Source organism: Pleurodeles waltl, chromosome 12, assembly GCF_031143425.1.
Source record: "Pleurodeles waltl isolate 20211129_DDA chromosome 12, aPleWal1.hap1.20221129, whole genome shotgun sequence".
Taxonomy (NCBI): domain Eukaryota; kingdom Metazoa; phylum Chordata; class Amphibia; order Caudata; family Salamandridae; genus Pleurodeles; species Pleurodeles waltl.
The window spans coordinates 140,007,808-140,028,535 of record NC_090451.1 but is presented as its reverse complement, the minus strand read 5'-3'; the positions used below and the strand labels follow the sequence as shown (position 1 = coordinate 140,028,535).

At 43.7% G+C, this 20,728-nt stretch overlaps 1 protein-coding gene across 1 annotated transcript in view; it reads right to left on the bottom strand.

The window, feature by feature from the left end:
- LOC138267095 (extracellular calcium-sensing receptor-like) overlaps positions 1-20,728 on the bottom strand; it is an 85,369-nt gene that overhangs the window by 29,525 nt on the left and 35,116 nt on the right. Inside the window, exon 4 of the mRNA XM_069215943.1 lies at positions 16,142-16,366. Within this exon, the coding sequence (XP_069072044.1) occupies positions 16,142-16,366 (225 nt within the window). The remainder of the gene's footprint in view (positions 1-16,141; positions 16,367-20,728) is intronic.

Sequence of the window (20,728 nt, the reverse complement as noted above, 5' to 3'; positions counted from 1 at the left end):
GGTGCAGTGGCACCCGTCGCGTATTTCAGTGTCTGCAATGCAGACACTGAAATACAATGTGGGGCCCTCTTACGGGGGCCCCTGCAGTGCCCATGCCATTGGCATGGGCACTGCAGGGGCCCCCAGGAGCCCCACGACAACCCATACCGCCATCCTGTTCCTGGCGGGAGAACCGCCAGGAACAGGATGGCGGTATGGGCTGTCAGAATCCCCCATGGCGGCGCAGCAAGCTGCGCCGCCATGGGGGATTCCCAGGCAGCGGAAAACCGGCGGGAGACCGCCGGTTTTCCACTTCTGACCGCGGCAAAACCGCTGCGGTCAGAATGCCCTGCGGGGCACCGCCAGCCTGTTGGCAGTGCTCCCGCCGACCCTGGCCCCGGCGGTAAGGAACCGCCGGGGTCAGAATCAGGCCCTATATCTTTTGATACTGAATGCTGTCAAAATATTTGTTTTCCAATTATGCTAAGGGCCATATTTACAAGCACCTAGCGCCACCCCAGCATATTTTTTTTTTACGTGAAGGTAGCATTAAGGAGGCTTTTCTCCCAAACCATATTTACAAAGTGGCGCAATGCTCGCATTGCGCCTCTTTGTAAACCCTTCTGACACATTATACCTCTGCCAGGCATAATGTATGTAAGGAGGGAGTTCCGATACAGGGAGGCCTGGAAAAATGTCACAGTTAAATTTACAACATTTCACTGCACCTTTTTTCCATCAGTTTTAATGCCTGCTCAGAACAGACATTTAAAAGAAGCACCCATTTTAATCAATGGGCCTCCGTATGCTTTGCTGCACTAGCGTCAAAATTTGACGCTAGTGCAGAAAAAGCACCACAATAGTGTCAAAAATGTCGACGCTATTGTCCTAACAACTGCCATGGTGCACCATATTGTATGCATGGTCCAACAATGGTGCCATTAGGTGGGGCAGGGGCGACGCAAGAGAAGTGGACCAATGTGCCACTTTCTTGTAAATATGCCCCTAAGAGTTTCATTGACAGTAAGCACTGAGACATCAGGCATAGAAGAGAAATTACCATTGTAATATGCTTAGTTTGCTGATGGGTTTTTGAAAGGCAGGCTGAAGATTTAGCCTTAGATCACAGTTGTGCTTTTGCCTAAGTCCCTGAGGCAAGGATGCTGCAAGGAAGAATCTATGTCCTTACTCAGAGAGAAGGAAAAGACTTACAAAAGTTCACTGAAGATAACTTGGCACATTTCATTTATAAGACACTCAGCATCACCTGCGGGGCCACCAATTTCTTTGTCCCAAAACCACACAATGAAATACCTCTATGCATATTACAGATAATTAAATGTTCCTATAGTTAGAAATAGACATCCCTTGCAGTTTATAGCCATTTAACTAAGCCAATTCAAGACAGACCAGTGGTTAACAAAGTTGGATTTAAGAGGAGTGCATATCCTGGTTCACATTAGTTAACAGCATTAATACAAAACAAGGTCACTGTGAATGTTTGGTAATGACATTCAGGCTATGCAATGTGATTTTCCAGCATTTCATCAATTGTATTGCTCACGTTTTTTAAAATCAATTTGTTGTTGTATTTATGAATGATATCTTAATCCAATCTAATTCCAGGATTGAACATGGTCAAGACGTAATTAAGGACTTGCGATGGCTGAGAAAACATTGACTATATGCCAACCTATTTAAATGCTTGATTGAGGTGAATGGTGAATTTCTTTTGGGATATTCCATCTTTACCTATAAAATGTATCTGGACAATGAAGAGTGTAGCAATCATAGAATGGCCTACACTCAAAAATGTAAAAGACATTTTGTGGGATTTGCTATTTTTTTGTAGGCAAATTATTTCAGCTTTTTCATCTGTCAGTGCTCCAATCAAAAGACAGACACAAAAACTGATGAAATTCATATGGAGAGAGAAAACAAGAAAAATCCTTTTGGAAATTAAATTAAGGCATGCCTGTACTACAGCACCAATTATATATCATCCCTATGTTCCTGTCCCTTTGATTGTGATACCAGATGCTTCAGCTTCAGCGATTGGTATGGTTCTTTCACAGTGAAATCTACATATGGAGGACCTGCACCTTTGTAGATTATTATTCTTAACCCCTTTGACCCACAGAGCAATATTATATAATTTAAGCTTGAGATCTATTGGCTATTAAAGGCTCATTTAGTTACTGGAGTGATTATCTCAAGGTGACCAATCCTTCGGTCATAGTGTGGCCAGACAACAGAAATCATTGATTTTTAAAGTCTATGCAAATATCACAAATATGATCAATGCTTTTTTTCTAGATTTAATTTTAACATGATTTGCAGATCTGGAAATAGTCACTGGAAAGCTGACGCTTTGTCATGCACTTCAGAAGAGATGTTGAAACATCCAGCTCCAGCCATTCTTCTAGTGATAGACACCTCTCTGAGAAAGACTGTATTAGTTGCCCACTATGAAATGAGCCAATTAAGCAATTGATAAACATAAATAGGGTCAAAAGGAATCAAAGACATATCAAGCTACAATTCAGTCCTGTTGCTTGGTGGCCCAACATGAAAAACATGGTTAGCTATTATGTGAAAATGTACATTGTTTATATTCAAACCAAACATGAACGAGGAAAACCCAGGGGGTTGTTACGTACTTTCCCACAGGAAACAACATCTATGGACGTGGTCATAGAATTTCCCATGTTCAATGGGTTTATGGCGCTACAGATAATGAATGACTCATTTACTAAGATGGGCCATTTTGTTCTTCTAACCAAACTTCCAACTGCACAAGAACTCAAAAAGGGTTTTTTAAGGAGGTAGTGAAACTTCATATGTTTCCTAAAATCACTGTTTCACATAGATGTTTGTCTTTTATGTCTAAGTTCTGGTTCACACGTTTCACAACAGTGGGGATTCAATCGTGCAAGCTAAACAGTTGTCATCTACATTCAGGTTGTCAAACAGAGAAAGTCAATTAAACAAATGGACAATTTCTTCAAAGTTTCTTTAATAATCAGGAAGACTGGAAACAATGGACTTCTGCTGCAGAGTTTGACTATAATAATTCCCTCCATAGTTCATTAAAGGTTTCTCCTTTTTTATGCTCATACTGAATGCATCTACATATGCTTGCTGTTATATGTACCCACGTCTTCAGTACCATCAGCTATGGTCCACATACAAAGTAAACAAAAGATATCCAAATCGTCATTTGGCAAGGTACTGCACATCCATCCCTGGGTGTGGTGAAGCGGATTAGGGCAGGGTCTCCATTCTAGATTGCACATTGTAGCTTGACATATTTTCTGATAGTGACCTTTTACATGCTTTTACACTTATAAAACAATGTGCCTAGAAGACACTGTAGTTTCAGATTAATTCCTAGTAAACACTGCCACCATGCAATCTCTGTACACTGTCGAAAGCTGAGTACACACAACGTGATGCTCTAGTATCATGAATGTCCATTGAGGACAGCTCGGAAGCTACAGAGAAATCATAACATTAGGTCTGCACCTCTGACACAGAGCAATATGAACAGTACATTCATTATAAAAACTGTCTCTATGCTACAGTCAGCAGAGATTATCTTCTGATGGGATTATCCTGGAATGCGGTGCACTGTAACCAAGATGCAGCCCTGCAGACTCTGGCCTCTATCCTGCAAAGGAAGATAGCCTACACTACATCAGACTGGATTTTTGGCACATAATACATAGTATTGTGGATTAGGCTGTCCCAATGGATCTGGCAGAGGGTACTCCCACTTTGCTCTCAATAGTGTAGGTAGTTACAGATAGGACTACAGATGGGACTATAACAATATAGTAAAATTACCATGGTTGAATTGCTTATTTTTTTTACTGTCATGCTGGTTACCCTGCTTTGTTTCATCTGCCTAATAATCGCAGCTTGTGCTTTCTATACCAGAATACAATTGTTTCAATAAATGTTTGAAAAACCAATTTCATATATTTCTTGTGTGCACCTTAGACATGCAAATGTAACAATTAAAATGTCCTTGGGAGTCAGAGTGGTTATGTTTGAGGTTGCTGATACTGTCTGGTAGCCTGGTAAGGTTAGGAGTTCAGATAGGGCACTGTGAGCTAGCTAGGAATCTTGTCAGCATGTACTGATGGTATTTGTGAACTGAGTCCCTATATTCTGAGGTCCATGCTGACTAAATGGAAATCCTAATTGATCTGTAGAAACTGTAGAAAATGTGTTAAAGTCAGGATTGCCAATACATAGTATTACAAGGGATGGACAAGACTGTAAACTCACCGTCAGACCACCTCACCCCAAACTGCTAGCCTCACCATTGTGACTTAAAAGAGAAAGCGTCCCAACATCAGTTTGCCTGCCTTAGCAAGGATAGTTGCAGTATTTGTGTTCCCCCTATGTTCTGATCGAAGAACCACCATTGCTGTTTGTATCCACCATTTAGTGGAGTTATACTCCTTGGAAATATCATCCTGGGCAGGGTTGTTGAGGCCCGCTCTCTAAGCTCTAGTGTCATGAGTCACATACCTATCCTGGGCTTTTTCCATACCCAGATAAAGTAGTCTAATGTTCTTTGGAACCTGTTGAACAATGATATGGGAGTATTTTTAAAAAACAGATGCAGCACATCATTTTCACAGGCAGTCTTCTAAGTCAGGGCAGTCCCCCCTTGTGCCACATCTGCAGGTCCTTTAGGATTTCTGTTAGCAGCAGGATATAGCGGACCTGAATGGTTTGGTGTGTGGAGGAAGTGATCTGTATGTTAAGATATGTCAGGGAAGCAACAGACCACTGGAATGAGAACTGTGCTTCCAGAGTGGGTATGTGATTGTTGGGAAAAGAGAAGTTTTATATATGTGATTTCTGTAGCTTCACTTTAATATCTGTAACTTGACTTTGAAGCATGACACCCCCTTATATTTGTGTTCCTTAATGAGCAGTGCTAGCACAGAATTTGTCCGGCCAATGACCTTCATTAGGACATCATCTGTGCGTATCGTTTATATTGCTAAGCATATGGCTACTGTCGTAAATGAAGTACATCCACTCAGGGGCCCCATCGGACCCCTGCCCCCACCATGCCTACTCCAGAGAACTACAACAATTCAGCTCGATTCTCTCACCTATTCTGAGCCCCTTCACCTCTTCTGTGACATTTCTTTTATACATGGAAACAAGCAACTGTCCTCCCGTTGCTGAAGAAATCCTCCATGGATTCTTCAATGCTCACCAACTACAGACTGATTTCCCTGCTACTATTCCTCGTCCAGCTCTTAAAGAAAATCAACAGGCACCTCACTGAATACCTCAAAGAACACCAACTCCTTGATACTCCTTACTCTGGATTCAAACCCAACCACAGCAAGGAAACTGCCCTCATCACCGCCACAGATGACTTCCGAATGACTCTGAATGGAGGAGACACGGCAGCTGTCATCCTGCTGAACCTCTCTGCAACATTTCACATGATGTCCCATTCCATCCTCACCCAACGTCTACCTGACATTAGAGTACGAGGACATGCAATCTGATGGATACGTTCCTTCCTGATTTGAAGGACCCATTAGCCTGACACCGTACACCTCTGATGCCATAACCTCATCTGTGGAGTTTTACAAGGATCCTCCTTGAGCCTGACCCTCTTCAAAGCAAACATCATACCCCTAGCCAGCATCATCCACTCTCAACAACATCAACATATAGCCCTGCGCTCCCTCCCAACAAGGCACCCAGTACCTGGTTCAAGTTCTATGCCTGTATGTCTGGAATCACCTACTGGATGAAATGCACTTCACCATGGGACTCCAGGTGGTGGCCAACAGAGCTAGGATTGACACGCCAAGAACTTTGGAATCGTCATTGAAGGCAAACTCTACATGACTACCCAAGTCAGTGCCATCACCACGTTACGCTTCCATACCCTGAATATGCTGAGAAAGAATTTCAAAAGGCTCCCAGTCAGCACCCGGAAGACTGTCAATAACACCCACATCACAAGCAAGCTTGACAATGGGAACAGCCTCTATGCCGGCTTCAACAAGAAACTCACCAGGCCATTTAGAACTTGGCAGCCAGACTCACTAACAGCCTTCCACAAACCACTCACATCACCCCAGACCTAAAAGAAACTCCCAGGCTCCCCATACACAAATGAGCTCATCTCTCATGATCCTCATTTTCAAGCCACTACATAACACTGGCCCAGCATACCTCAACATTCAGATCTGCTTTCACAAATCTTGCAGACACATCCGCTCATCCAGACTTCTACTTGCACACATCTCATGGATACAAAAAAAACAGATCTGGTGGTCGAGCCTTCTACTACATTGTTCCTAAGATGTGTAATGACCTACCACTACATAGTAGAGCCTTCTCCTCACTTCTTGAATTCCTCAGCAGGAACATTGTCGTCAGGGATGCCCATGGTGTGGTGTGAGCAGGCGATGCCGGAGTGCGGGGCCCACAGGTCGCAGTGTGAGCAGCAGCTTGGTGAAGTCATCAGATGACACTGTTGGTGACACCAGGGTCGCAGTGCAAAGCGGGGCAATGTGGCGTCAGCAGGTCAAGGTGCAGGCCAGCAGCGTCGTTGGCGGCGCCACAGTGGTTTCTCCTCTTGAACAGCACAAAACGCACAGTTCCCAGTGCTGCAAGCTGAGGAAACTGAAGTCTTTGGTGTCCCTGAGATTTCCAACAGGAGGCAAGCTTTACTCCAAGCCCCTGGAGAACTTTCTCAAGCAGGACATACAGCAAAGTTCACCCTTTGCACTCTTTTCAGGCAGAAGTAACAACTGCAGGACAGTCCAGCAAAGCAGCACAGCAAAGGGACAATACTCCTCCTCCAGCTCTTCTCCTTGGCAGGGGTTCCTCTTGATTCAAGAAAAATTCTAAAAGTCTGGGGTTTTGGGTCCAATACTTATACCCCTTTCTGCCTTTGAAAGTGCCAAACTTCAAAGTAAAGTCTCAAGTGTTTGCAAGATTCTTCCTTATCCAGGCCAGGCCCCAGACACACACCAGGTGGTTGGAAACTGTGTTGTGTGAGGGCAGGCACAATCCTTTCAGGTGTAAGTGACCACTCCTCCCTCCCCTCTAGCTCAGATGGCTCATCAGGATATGCAGGCTACACCCCAACCCCCTTTGTGTCACTGTCTAGAGAGACGTGCAACCAGCCCAACTGTCAAAGTGACCCAGACAGGGAATCCACAAACAGACTGAGTCACAGAATGGTTTAAGCAAGAAAATGCCTACTTCCTAAAAGTGACATTTTCAAACACGCAATTTAAAAACAACCCTTACCAAAAGATGTATTTTTAAATTGTGAGTTCAGAGACTCTAAACTCCATATTTCTATCTGCTCTCAAAGGGAATCTGAAGTTTAATAATATTTAAAGGCAGCCCCATTTTAACCTATGAGAGAGATAGGCCTTGCACAGTGAAACCCGATTTTGGAAGTATTTCACTGTTAGGATATGTAAAACACACCAGTGTATGTCATATCTTTTAAATACACTGCACCCTGCCCATTGGGCTACTAGGGCCTACCTTAGGGGTGCCTTACATGTACCAAAAGGGATGTTTTATGCCTGGCACATGGGTACACTTGCCAAGTCGAATTGGCAGTTTTACCACTGCATACACAGAAACTGCAGTGGCAGGTCTGAGCCATGTTTACAGGGCTACTAATGTGGGTGGCACAACCAGTGCTGCAGGCCCACTAGTAGCATTTGATTTACAGGCCCTGGGCACCTCTAGTGCACTTTACTAGGGACTTACCAGTAAATCCAATATGCCAATCATGGACAAGCCTATCAACAGTACATTTTACAGAGGGAGCACGTGCACTTTAGCACTGACCAGCAGTGGTAAAGTGTGCAGAGACAATAAACCAGCAAAACCAAGTCCAGTAAACCATAAAATCAGAAGGTCAGAAGGCAAATAGACAGGGGAGAGAAGCCAAGAAGCTGCAACATCTAACAATGTACCCGATATGTCTGGATTTCACTAAAGCAGAACTGCCAGGGGCTCCAAACAAAGAGAAAACAAGAGAGGGTGAAGGAATAGTGGGTATGAAGGAACAGCTCTCTGTGAAGATAACGATGAAGAATAACTGTTGACTCTGGTGAAAGCTTTGGGGTCATTATATCTTGTGCAAAACCCTTTGTTGAATGTGGAGCTAGTACTAAATTTCTCAAGGGTTTGGTACAAAAATGTCCAATCTATTGGGTCAAATGACTTTTCAGCATTAAGTGACAGGAAACGTCAGTAAGTGTTGTGTGTCCATTCCTTGTTACATGGTTGATTTCTTTGGTGTTATCAATACAAAGGTTACCAGGTATAGAGCCTGGCTGATCTCGGTTGATCAGGCCATGAATCAATGTACCTAATTTATTTGCTAAGATGCTAATGTAAACCAATGCCAATATTTAAAAGAAAGATTGTACTATAGGCTCTCCACATAATCTGGTCTTTAACCGGTTTTGACACAGTTATAATTATGGCTTCCTGAATAGTTGAGGTCACTAAGACACATTCCATGAAGGAGATTCATAGTTTGGATAGGACAGGAGCCAAGGTTTTACAAAAGACTTTAAATAACGGAGTAATAAACCTGTTTCAGCCAAGGGCTTGCCAGTGTTCAGATTAATCACCTCTTCTATGAAGAATGGATAAGATCCTGATCGGGGGAGACACATTTAGCCTCAGAAAGGCCTTTGTGCAACCCACTAAAGTCATGGACTATGCCTCTGCCCTCCATGTGTAGCTGCCCTGAGTGCTTCTTATTCTGTCTTTCGTTGGTTTTAGGACTCAAAATACAAGCCAATAACATAAGTTAACAATGATACTGCTGCTATAGTATTTCTGATGTATTCTTAGCAGAATGTATTTCTGTCTACATTGAGAGCCTTCCCATGTGCCCTTAATAGGATGACAGTCCTCCAGGTTTTAGCAAAACAAGCATTCTGAAGTATGTTTTCAACTTTCTTCATAGCTCAGATTGCTACTAAGTTTATACTATCTCCTTATTTAGCTTGGTGGTATTTGATATCATCTGTCCACTCTTAACCTCTTATGTGTAAGTATTGGCCAATAGGCAACACCCGCACTACCTCCAGTGCATCTGTCGGCCACTGGCCGAAACTAGAGAGGTAACTAAAGGCCCCTTTGGGGCTCACCACCAGAGGGATTCTTTTATTTTATTTTTAGCTCAGGCTTCTTGGGAAGAGTTTCCTGAGCAGCTGAATCTTTTTTATTCATGGTGATGACGAACAGCATGCAGGGCTCACTGACGTCATTGTAGTAAAGAAGAAAGTAAAGCAAGCTGATGGGCTCAATCTATTTTCACTGAACCAGTGTTTGGGGCATAGCTCAACCTCCCAAGCACTAATTCTCTTGGGAGAGGTATCGTTGGAAAGGGGACAATCTCTCCTTTCCATTGTACACCTGCTCAGTTGATCTCTGCTTGGGGATCGTCAAAAGAGAGGGTTAGGGGCAAGGGCTTGTGCTCCCTCTACCCCCTCTACCCCCTTTTAAACATTTCAGTTTCTCTGCCCCCCTGGGGAGAAAGGGTAGTTACCCCTGTGTTGCCCCACCGGGGGGAGCAGAAAGTCCACTAGACACCATGGTCTATAAAAAAATTAATATAGAGGTGGGGGCTGCCCACCAAGGGCATTGCCATGCCCATATCCCCCCACAATATCAGTATTTCTGCCCCCCGCAGGGCAGATTGGGGTGATTACCCCCATTATGCCTCCCAAGGGAGGTGGAAAGCCCACTAGACAACAGGGTTTTTTAAAAGAAAAATATAGGGATGTGGGCTGCCTACCATGGGCTTGGGCATGACCCCACCCCAACAGGAAAACAGTCTTTCTTTCCTTGGGGGCAGATGGGGGTAATTTCCCCTGATATGCCCCTCCCCCCGGAGGGGCAGTAAGTCCCGTGAACACCATGGCCTATATAATAAAATAGATTCAGGTGTGGGGGCTGCCCATTATGGGCATAGACAGACCCCCAGCCCAAAGAAAATATGGTGACAGTCTTTCTTCCCCTCACAGGGCAGATGGGGTGATTAACAGGGTGGGGAGCAGAAAGCACACTAGACACCAGGGACTTTTTTTTAACAATATATAGGTGCGGGTCTGCCCACCACTGGCATGGCCATGACCCTCCCCAACAAGAATAAGACAGTCCTTCTGCCCCAGGAGATGGATGGGAGTATTTATCCCTGATCTGCCCCTTTTCTGGGGTGGGAAGAAGGCCCACTAGACAAGAGGGTCTAATATAAAAATAAATATAGAGGTTGGGACTGCCCACTATGGATGTGGCCTTGCCCACACCCTCCAAAAAAATCTGGTGACAGTCTATCCGCCCCAAATATTGCCCTGGGGGAATTAGAAAGTCTACCTGGCATCAGTGAATTTGCACTTAAGGCAAAGGAAAGAGGGTGGCATTCAGGCAATGGCCACACACCCACCCTGACAAAAACCAACAAATCAGTCTTTTTACCCCCTTCCGGGACAGACAAGAGATTTTTGGGATATCGAAAAAGGGGTGCACTGTTCCATAAGAAAAAGGGGGAAACAAGAAAACTAATCAAATAAGAAATTGGCGAATCAATACTGAGTAATCTCAGGAGGGCCCTCAAGCACCCACTAGGGTGACAGGCATCATCATCGGGCTCGCTCCTCACCAGACTGGCACTGCAATGCCTGGCGGGCCTCCCAACATTCTGGGTGGCACTCAACCATTGGAAATTCGCTAGCAACGCGGGTCTGGGAACAAAACTGAGTGAGGAAAGGAGAGTGTAGAATAAGACAGAAAAATCTTAAAATTAGCTCTGAACCTGAGCCATTATTTTAATGTGATAGAAATTGGGTTCAGGCCAAAATTATAAACAATAAATATAAGAGTGTTACTGGAAATAATGTACCGTCACACTCTATATTTCAGGGAAGGTAGTTAGCCTAATCCTGCATGGTCAACATGTTTCGCGTCTGTAGTTGGTCACAAAGTGATCCAGTGACGCTTCTTCAGGACCCACACAAAAAAACTATTGATTATTAAACTACTTCTCCTATGTGTCAATAATAAATCAAGTGCACATCAAGTCACTTACAGTGTAGAAGACAGAATATGTCTAAGTCAATTGGTCAGTACAGTCGCCCATCCCATGTTAAAGATTGGGCTCCCTAGGTCTGCGCTAGCATCAACCAAGGAGAACAAATTGTTTTGTCCTTGGTTCATCGGGAAGAACCTACCCCCCTGCCGCGCGCCTGTAGACTACACTTGATTTATTATTGACACATAGGAGAAGTAGTTTAATAATCAATAGCCAGTAGTAAGCATTTGAATAGGTTTTTAAAGAGATCTGAAGTGCCTCCCAGAAGCAAACAATAGGCTGGTCTGAATGGGCAGAATTTAGTCATCTGAACCTGATAAAAAATGCAAGATTGGGCTGTGAGTGTCAAAGCCTGTTTGACAGGTCTGCTGCATTTTTGCATACAACACAGGGGGTGCACTGGAAAGGAAGGGAATTAGGGTGCCAAAGGAATTCTTATAAATCTACTGTCTGGTTGCTGAAGGGCCTACTTTGCTGCACCAGATTTCCATGGCTGGGTTTTTGCATAGGGGGCTCACTTGAAAGGAAAGGAAAGGAAATGAAACGAAAACAGGATGCTAAAAAAATTCTTGTATATCCACTGTCTGGTTGCTAGGAAGCTTTGCTTTGTTCTACTAAACCTCTGTCTTTGGGTGTATTGGGGGTACAGTAATGCCTCAAATGGCATTTTAGTATAAGATGTGGAAGAATACTAGGAGTATCATAGTACAATTCTCACTCTTATCCCCAGAACCAAGAGCCCAGGTGTAGAGTTGCTAAAGGCTTTCACCATCTTGAAAATGCCCAAAATGAGTAGGGTTTACCCTAAGAACCATTTTTATCGTATTGGTTAGGGTGTGCCCAGGAATCATACCCACCCACTAGCTCATGCCAAGCATGCATACATTTGGTACCTCCAGGCACCCACTTCAAAATATCCTTGGACATGAGGAAGATCAGAAGAGGAATGAATCGTCTGTCCGCTACCTGAGAAGAGTCCTGAAGCACCAAACCTGCTGTTACTCGTAAATAAGAGAATTAAGTGGACTCCAAATGTCAGAAGGCTGAACTTCTACTAACACTCTGCTACAGATACACAACAAGCTACAAGGGGCCTTTTCCTGCAACTGTCCAGCTGACCACTGGCATCTGGACTGGACCCTAATGTTGGCCTGTGCCTGACACCCTGTAAGTCTTTAAGAACCTCCCCAGAGGACCTGAGGGCTTTAGAAGTGTACTCTTGTGGTGGATTGAGTATCAGGGTCCTCAGCAGACAGACTGATATTCACAGTCTTGGAGCGATGGAAACATTTGTGAGTACAGGTTTTGACTGTCCTTGGTTTTGACTTTCCTTTAGCCAAGGCTTTGTTATTCAAGCTCAAATTGCTAGGATATCCTTGAAATAAAAAAGAATGCCAAAACCAAAAGCACCCAGTTCTTGCACTAACCTGCCAAAGGTAGGGGCAACCCCTTCTGGTAGCCACAATGCCACAAACAATGGAATGCCTAACAGATAGAGCCTTCCACAAGCAGTCTCCAAGAGGAAAAACTCAGAAGGGGAAAAAACCTCTGATGGGGATAAGGGACTCCAGGGATGCTGATGAGGACTGGTACTGATGGTAGAAAGCCAGGACTGCGGCAAGGGTCAGAAGGTGCAGATAAGGCAAGTGGAATGCCAGAACCAGGAGAATAGAAAGGTTCAGATGGGAAGAAACAGGAGCAAGAATCACCAGCAGGAGCGAGGAGACACCAGCAGGAGCGATGATACATGAGCAGGAACAAGGAGACATCAGCATGAGCAAGGATACATCAGCAGGAGTGAAGACACACCAGCAGGAGTGAGGAGTGATGGAAAGAAAAGGAGAAAAACAGTTCTGCTCCTTATATACCAAAAACAGAAAGTGATATAGAGAAAAAAGTGAGGCCGCCATAATGAATTGGGAAATGCTGGGATGATTAAATGATAGAGCCTCCATGATGGATTGGTTAAGTAAAAACCCTTCCTCAGGAATTTTGGGAAAAAGAAGCTACAGACAGCAAGAATATGGCCCCCAAGCAGAGGAACACCTCAAGCCTAGCGGACAAGCGAGGAGAAGAATAGCCCTCCACAGCCCGTTGCAGAACTACCCAGGCTGCAAGTGAGTGTTTAGGGGGTCCCATTGTATAACGCGGGATGCCAGGGAGGCAGTGTAGTGAACTGTGGGTCATGCTACGACTCGTAGTGTAACATTGGGATATTAATATGTCTCACCAAGGGCCCCTAACTTGCATTCTCCGGACCTCTACTGAAGCAAAGATCTTCCAATACTTCCCTTGAGGTTAATTCTTAGCATCAGAAGGAATGATTGATACTGGTGATTAGTCCTGGGTGGGACTCAGTTTGTAGAGAGAGTGATGATTGTGGTTGGAAATCCTGTGAAAACAATGGTGGGTTGGGGTTAAGTCTTCTGAGCAGAGGCCCTCAGGTACTAGTCACAAGGTGTGTCCTTCAGTCAGCATAGCTACTCTGCAACAAGAACACAGTCATTTCAGACAACCATGCGTGAATGCTTTATAATTAGTCTGAGGTGTGAGTCCTTAATAAAAATATAACAAACAAGAATTACTATAAGGAATTCAAGTCCATGTGAAGGACCCTTGAACCTGCGCTGAATTCTGAGAGCCTATCCATTAGCCTTTACTTCCCACAACATCTTTTTCCTTTAGCCAAGGCTTGTTATTCAAGCTCAAATTGCTAGAATATCCTTGAAGTAAGAAGGAATACCAAAACTAAAAGCACTCAGTTCCTGCACTAACTTGACGTCTGTGCAACGAGCTACAATAGCTGGAGGTTGAAGGAGAAAAGATAGTTGAAGTCAAGCAATGGGGGCACAGCAACGTTGGCTGATCATCCAGGTTTCAGGGTCTATGTTTGCTTGAAGATGCCTCAAAGAAACGTAGTTCCAAGAGAGGTTGCTGGCTCCCAAGTTCTAGGTGAAGATATCCAGGTTATTCTTGTCATAAGCAGCGGGCTCGGAACTCAAGGACGGCGTAGATGGGAGGGACATTGCTCTCTAAAGACGGATCAACAAAGCCAACCAGGGTCCGTGTTTGAAAGCTGTATTTATACCCTGACATACATGTGTTTATCTGTAACTTTTTAGAAAATTACTGAGAATTTCCTATCAATTAGAAAGCTGTCTCAGGTAGGAGATGGGAGCAGGAAATAGAAGGTTGAGCAAACACAAAACCACTGAGCACTGGAGTCTTCCTGAACATTATTGAGTGTTTCCTGTGAATTATGTTTTATTATCAAGTTATGCTTATACCTCATTATTTTCAATTGTGGTATCGAAGACACAGCTCGACATGTAGTAGTGAGGTATTTGTATTTTAGACACAAAAACTAAGGTTCAATAGAAAAGCAATGATAGTGAGCATAGGTTGTGGCTCACAACTTTTGGACAAGTGTCACTGAACGTTCAAATCTAGGCACTTCTTCTTGCGTTTTTTTTTTTTTGCAGTTTCTAAAATTACAGTTCTACCTATTTATTTGTTATTGTTGATACTAATGATGTACGTAATTTATGTAGGTCAGAACTAGTTATTTAATTGACACAAATAAGGGCCATACAGTGTTATCCATAGAAGTGACCATAGAGGGTTAGGTCACCGTGAGCACGCGGAGTGGCTCCCGTTTTGAAATATTATTAAGTATGAAAGTCAGTCATCTTGACAGGGATTTCCCCCTACCTCAGCGATTATAGAACGGCACTGTGCCGGTTACTTGGGCGATTTAAAGGTGAGATGGACCCTGTAATTTAGAGATCAGAGTATTAGAAAGGCTAGTAACCCCTTTTTAAAAAATAAATTGTAGGTCTAAATGACCTTTGAAGTGCGCCCTGTATCTTTGCTTGTGTTTCAAATTACCTATACGCCTAGCACAGATCAGAGGGAGAAGGGTGCAAGTCGGGATTATTGCAATTATCCATACTGGCATTTTGGCATTTTTCCGTTTTGCAGTTTTCACTGCCCCTCAATGCTAGGTTTTTCCCGACAGTAACAGACAGTGCAGGCCATTCGATCCTCCAGATTTTCAATGACCATCACTGCCAGGAAAAAACTGGTGGTAAGGGGTACTGAAAAGTGTAGATTCCCCTTCACTTTGGAGAAAACTCACATGGTGAGGGGGGCACTGTTGTTATTTTTTATTTTCAAAAAGAAAATCCTGCTTGGGAATTTTCTTTTTGGTAAAAGAAGCTTAATTATAACTTTGCCATCCAGTAAAGTCACAATACATTGGCAGGAAATTGCCTTGGCAGTCAATGCTTGAAATGTCCACTGGGCTGATGGGCATTTCAACATTTGATAATTGACACTTCCATCAGGGCATGGGCTAATTTACTCTGTTGCCCTAGAAGAGAACGGGTTGAACACCCAGATATAAATCAGCCCTCTAGTTTCTTGTTTTGGAGCTCAGATTACTCCAGTGGGCAAGGAAGCAGGCTGTAAAAGGGAAGGTCACACCGAAGTCAGATAGGCTTGGTGCGAGGGTTCACTGAATTGGATTTTCAGGCAATGAAAAGCTCAGGGTGGGACCACCCTGATTTTCTTGTTCACGAAGGCCTCATCTTGGTTAGATGGACTTGGGTGGTTGGTCCAGGTCCTCAGGAGATCTGGAAATCCAAAATTTTTGTGCTTGTTCTGTTGTTTTGTCAAAACCAAGATATTAATCAGATCTCAAAGTAAAACGCTGAGCCTTCACCATTAATAGTAATAGAAAATGGCACTTTATCAACGCATTGTAGTCACTGTAGAGAAAACTTTGCAAACACACTTTACACCTTCCCTCATTGAAAATCCCACAGTATACAACAGAGCCAGTAGTAAAGACAAGATTTCACACTCCATTGACATGCAAAGAGCACAACATATTATTCAGAGAATTAAAGCATGGAAACAAACCAATACCACCTATAGGGGTTCCCTTCCAAGGAAATGCACTTGGGTTGCATGCAGCCCTGGATGATACTATATTTGTCTAGAAACTATTTAGAGATAGGCCTGTCTAGTCACCTGCTCATATCCGCCCAGTTGGATGAGGCTGTTGTTAAGGATCAACACTGGCTCTGATGTGTGTCCCGGCTGGTAAGTTCCCACCACTAAATTCTCTGCTGCTCCTTCTGCAGTTATTTTCCAGTTGAGTATTTCGTAGGCTGGTGGCGGGTTCCCATTGGAGTCAAAAAATACCTTGTCCCCTGCTGTGCTCCGGAAGTTAACTGTTCTCAGGTAGTGAAGCAGCTGTGAAGATAAAAAGGTCATACTGTATACTAGCATTGGAATTATCTTCTGAATTCTCTGCATGTGCTGGAGCAAATGCATAAAGTAGTGATTCTCCTGAGTCTTCCTTCTTTAGGCTGACACCTACACCCCATCTACCATGTTGTTGATCTAACAGCTGCAACCTCTGCCACCCCTCACTTAGATAGTGCTGCTTGCCCAGGATACTTCCTGTCACAAAGATGGCACAAAACCTTTGGCACATCTTTCCATTTTTACTGCCATTTTTACAGATTACCAATTTTAAGATTTAATTATTACATATTTACAAAGAGTCAGAAAACCAGGAAAGAGATTGAATGACACATGACCTCCTGCTGGTGAAGCTGCTCTGTTGATATGCCTTGACTTCTCTCATAGGCATGGGCAATGTGGGCATCTGCCCAGGGCCTCCTCCTCAGCTCATCTGATGAGGCCCTGCACCAGTGTGCCCTAGACAACAAGTATTTTCTTCTCTCTTTCAACTGCACCTTATTGAGTCATCATAGCTATGAGCTCCAGCAGAAAGAGAGAAAAAGGGTCCCCTCCCCTGAGCCTCAAACTGCTGATCATTACTGTGAGGCTCAGGAGAGGGTTCCCCACAACTTTGGTGTAGCATTGCAAGACCAAGGGGAGAGAGATCCTCTCTCCTGGACCTTGCAGCTTTGACCCCTGGTGCTGTGACACCCAGCAAAAGGAGAGAGAAAAAGACCCCCTCCCAGGCCTCATGCAGTTTGATCATGTCTACTATCCCCTTGGGTCTCACAGTACTAGATCATAGCTGTGAGGCTTGCAGGGAAATCCTCTCCCCCAGGCGTAGCAGTGCTAAACCATGGCTGGGAGCCTGCTCCTATGGGTCTGACAGTGCTCGGTCACTGCTGCAAGGCCAAAGGAAGGGGGCACTCTGCTTGTAGTGATGTTAGGTACCCAGTTCATCAAAATTATGGCTGTGTTTTACTGACCACCAACTAGGCAGGGGGCTAATTTCCTTTCTTGCCATTCTACGCCAGAGGCCCCTCTCCTATGAATGTCACAGCCTCCACGAGGTCCAGGAGAGGCCGATTCTCCCCTAGGCCTCGCTACACTAAACTATGGTTGTGGGGGGGTGTAGACAAGATGCCTCTAAGAGGTGCAGCAATCAGTAGCATAGCACGTGCAGTATCATTGAGGCCCTCTAGGGACATGAGCTCAATGCACCCAAACTAGGATCATATTTTACAGTCCAACCAGTGGACGGACCAGAAGGGGGAAACTTACCTTGCATGCACCAGTCCTATTGGTTCATTGCTATGCCTCTGGCCACCACCCTGTCGGTTTCAGAGCCATTGTTCTATGAAGCCTAAGGACAGAGGGTCCTTCTTTTGCCCTCCCAACATGTGACCGGTGCTGTGAGGCACAGGGAATGAGCTCCCTTTCAGTGGCATAGCTATCAATAGTGCAGCAGTTGCTGTGGCACCAGAGCCCGGGGACATTAAGGACCCAATGTACCCAAATTATGGTTACATTTTATAGTCCAGCCAGTGGATGGGGGGGAGGGAGGGGTTGGTAATCCATTTGCATTGCTTGCACCAGACTAATGACACCACTGTTTTACATCACCCCTCTAATGGGCCTTGTAGCAATGATTCCGTGTTCTGAAGGCCTCACCACTAACATTTTTAGTTGGCTGCATCAATAATTAATACAGATAAGAATGCTGCTGTCTCCACTAGGATTCAGCCAATCAAGATGTTTAATTATGTAGTGAAACTTTTGTTTTCGTCCACCTAAAACCCCTTTGTGAACTGACCCTCACTCTGCCCCAAACCAACCACAATCCAGTCCCTGATGGAAACATTTGAAAAGTACCAAGCTAGACCAACAACAATGGTGTTATGCCATGTACAAGTGTTCATTAGCAATAACAACAAAAATCAGGCCAGTGGTTTTCACCCACTTCATTGCTCATACCCTTACGAAGATCAATAAAACAAATTGTTTACTACTTTATTGTTTACTGCTGTAACAAATGGCCCTGTGGATGGGGAACTGACTGTGTAGAGAAGGAAGGGGACAAAGGGAATGGGTTATGTTTTGTAAATATGCTACATGCAGTAGTCGTGGTGTGCCGCGTCGAGGTACGATGTGATGTCACGCTGTTTTCGTTGTAGTAAATAAACTCAGATTAAAAATTTATGTATATTTAATAGGTTTTCTGTTATGCTACACAGCATGGCCGCTAGCCCTCAGCAGGGACATAGCTTGGCCAATAATATTAGAGGTGTGTTTGTCTGAGGAGTCCTAGCAAGCAATGTAGTGAACCACTGAAAAAGGTAGAGTGGCCAGGGGCAGACGGGAGGGAAGGGACTGCACCGGACAGTGACTGAACAATCTGACCTCACAGAAGTATATTAAGGGACCAAAAAAAAGTACACGAATTGCCATTGTGGGTGGTGATGGACCACCATTAACTAGCGTGATAGATGAGTTAAGTACACTTTGAAATAAAGCCTTGTATACAGGTAAAATATATATGCAGGCTTGTGCCGAAGGATATGCATTACTCCAAATAATGAGAATGATACATGGGCAATGGAACTCCCTTCACTGAGCACATATTCCAATGCACCCTCCATACCATCCCCACTTATCTTTTAAGCTTCTAGACAAATTCGGCTATTTTCCTAGACAAACGCACCAACTGCAGCCAGACAAAGGAGCCTAGAAACACATATCTGACACCTTATTACATTAGCTCCTTTTAAAAGCGGACATGTTCTCCTGACTGCAGACCCTGCATGATTGTGGTACAGGGAGCACTGCATGCTATGAATGCAATTCAAACCAGTCTGTTTTTGTAAAGGCCCAGCCAAGAGCACTGAACCAGAGCACATCTGAGGCTCTGATATAGCTATTAAATGGCTCCTATGGTATATGGGAGCAAAGTATCTAGTCATGACTCTTTAGCAACAAAAAATGTTTTCTAATATTTTTAGTCTATTTAAAAAAATGCTCTTTTCATCATCAATAGTGCAGTTAGCTAAAAACGTAGAACTGGCTAACAGTGTCATGCACAACACAGAGCGACTCACATCTATTCTAGAGAGGTTAATGGCCATATTTTGGAAATCTACTTATGAACTGGATCCTAGTAAACACGCTGGAACCAAGGAAACTCAACTGGTAAATTAACATTGAAAGTATCTGCTAAAGAACAGTATTAAATAATTAATAATCCTTGCAGATATTGTAATAAAATTGAATTTCTACCAGGATAAACAGGTAAGATTTTTAAACCACTCCAGGCACACCCTGAATAAAGCAATATTAGAGCTAAATTAATTTGTTTCACATTATTTTTCAACCACAAAGGCAATGCTTCTTCACAGCCCCACCCAGTTCAGCTACCCAATGCGATGTGTACCATTGATCATGTTTACTTTCTAGCCAACAGCATTTTCCAAGTTATTTTTTAATTCATGGTTTAATAGTAAAAGCAAAATTAGATGTCCCAGAACCTTATGTGCTGTTGGTCAAAACACGCTACTTGCTGCAAACTGTCACATGTAGCCTGTGGCCACTTTGCAGGTGTGGCTGTACAATAACAGCAACATATCACTTTATTCACTCATATCGCGCTCAATTACTACCTGAAAGCCTTTGTAATTTTAAACAGAGTCTGTTATAGTGACAATCTAGTGACAGTATCAGCTCTAGGGATGTGTCAGGACAAAAGCATTAGTCAGTATAAACAAATAATTACCACTTTACCATGGATGTGCACAAAGTCCCAACAGATTGGGGAGTGGCATGAACTGGAGAACACCGACAGGATCACAGCTTGGTCTCATGTCCAAAGTGATACTTTAGCCAGTTTTTCCTTTTAAACATCAATTTGTGTTATGAAACGTGGAGTTGTATCAAAGTGTGAAATGTGTTATTAGATGGACACTCATGACTGGCTAAGGGCATTGTTCCTGACAGCAATACCAGTTGGCACAAAAGTAAGGCACATAAGCTGTGATGCTTGACAATGAAAAACGTCTCTAGTTATACTTCATACTCTCGGCTCAAAAGTGGTCTGGGTCTGGGTTGTGAATTTTTTCATATGAGGATAAAACTGCATTATTGAGTTAAACGTTGCCACTTAATAAAAATTCACAAGCATTTCACAAACCACTTCTGAACAGGATGTGAATAAATTAAAAAGTAATTTCGGTAGTGGTGGGAGACGCATGACATATTGTCACTGCAAGGGTCAGATTTATGAAAAGTGGCACTGCAATTAAGGCAGCGCCCCTTTTCATACACCTCTTAGCGACCCCCTAATGCGTGCACTGTATTTAAAATTTCCGAATTTTTATG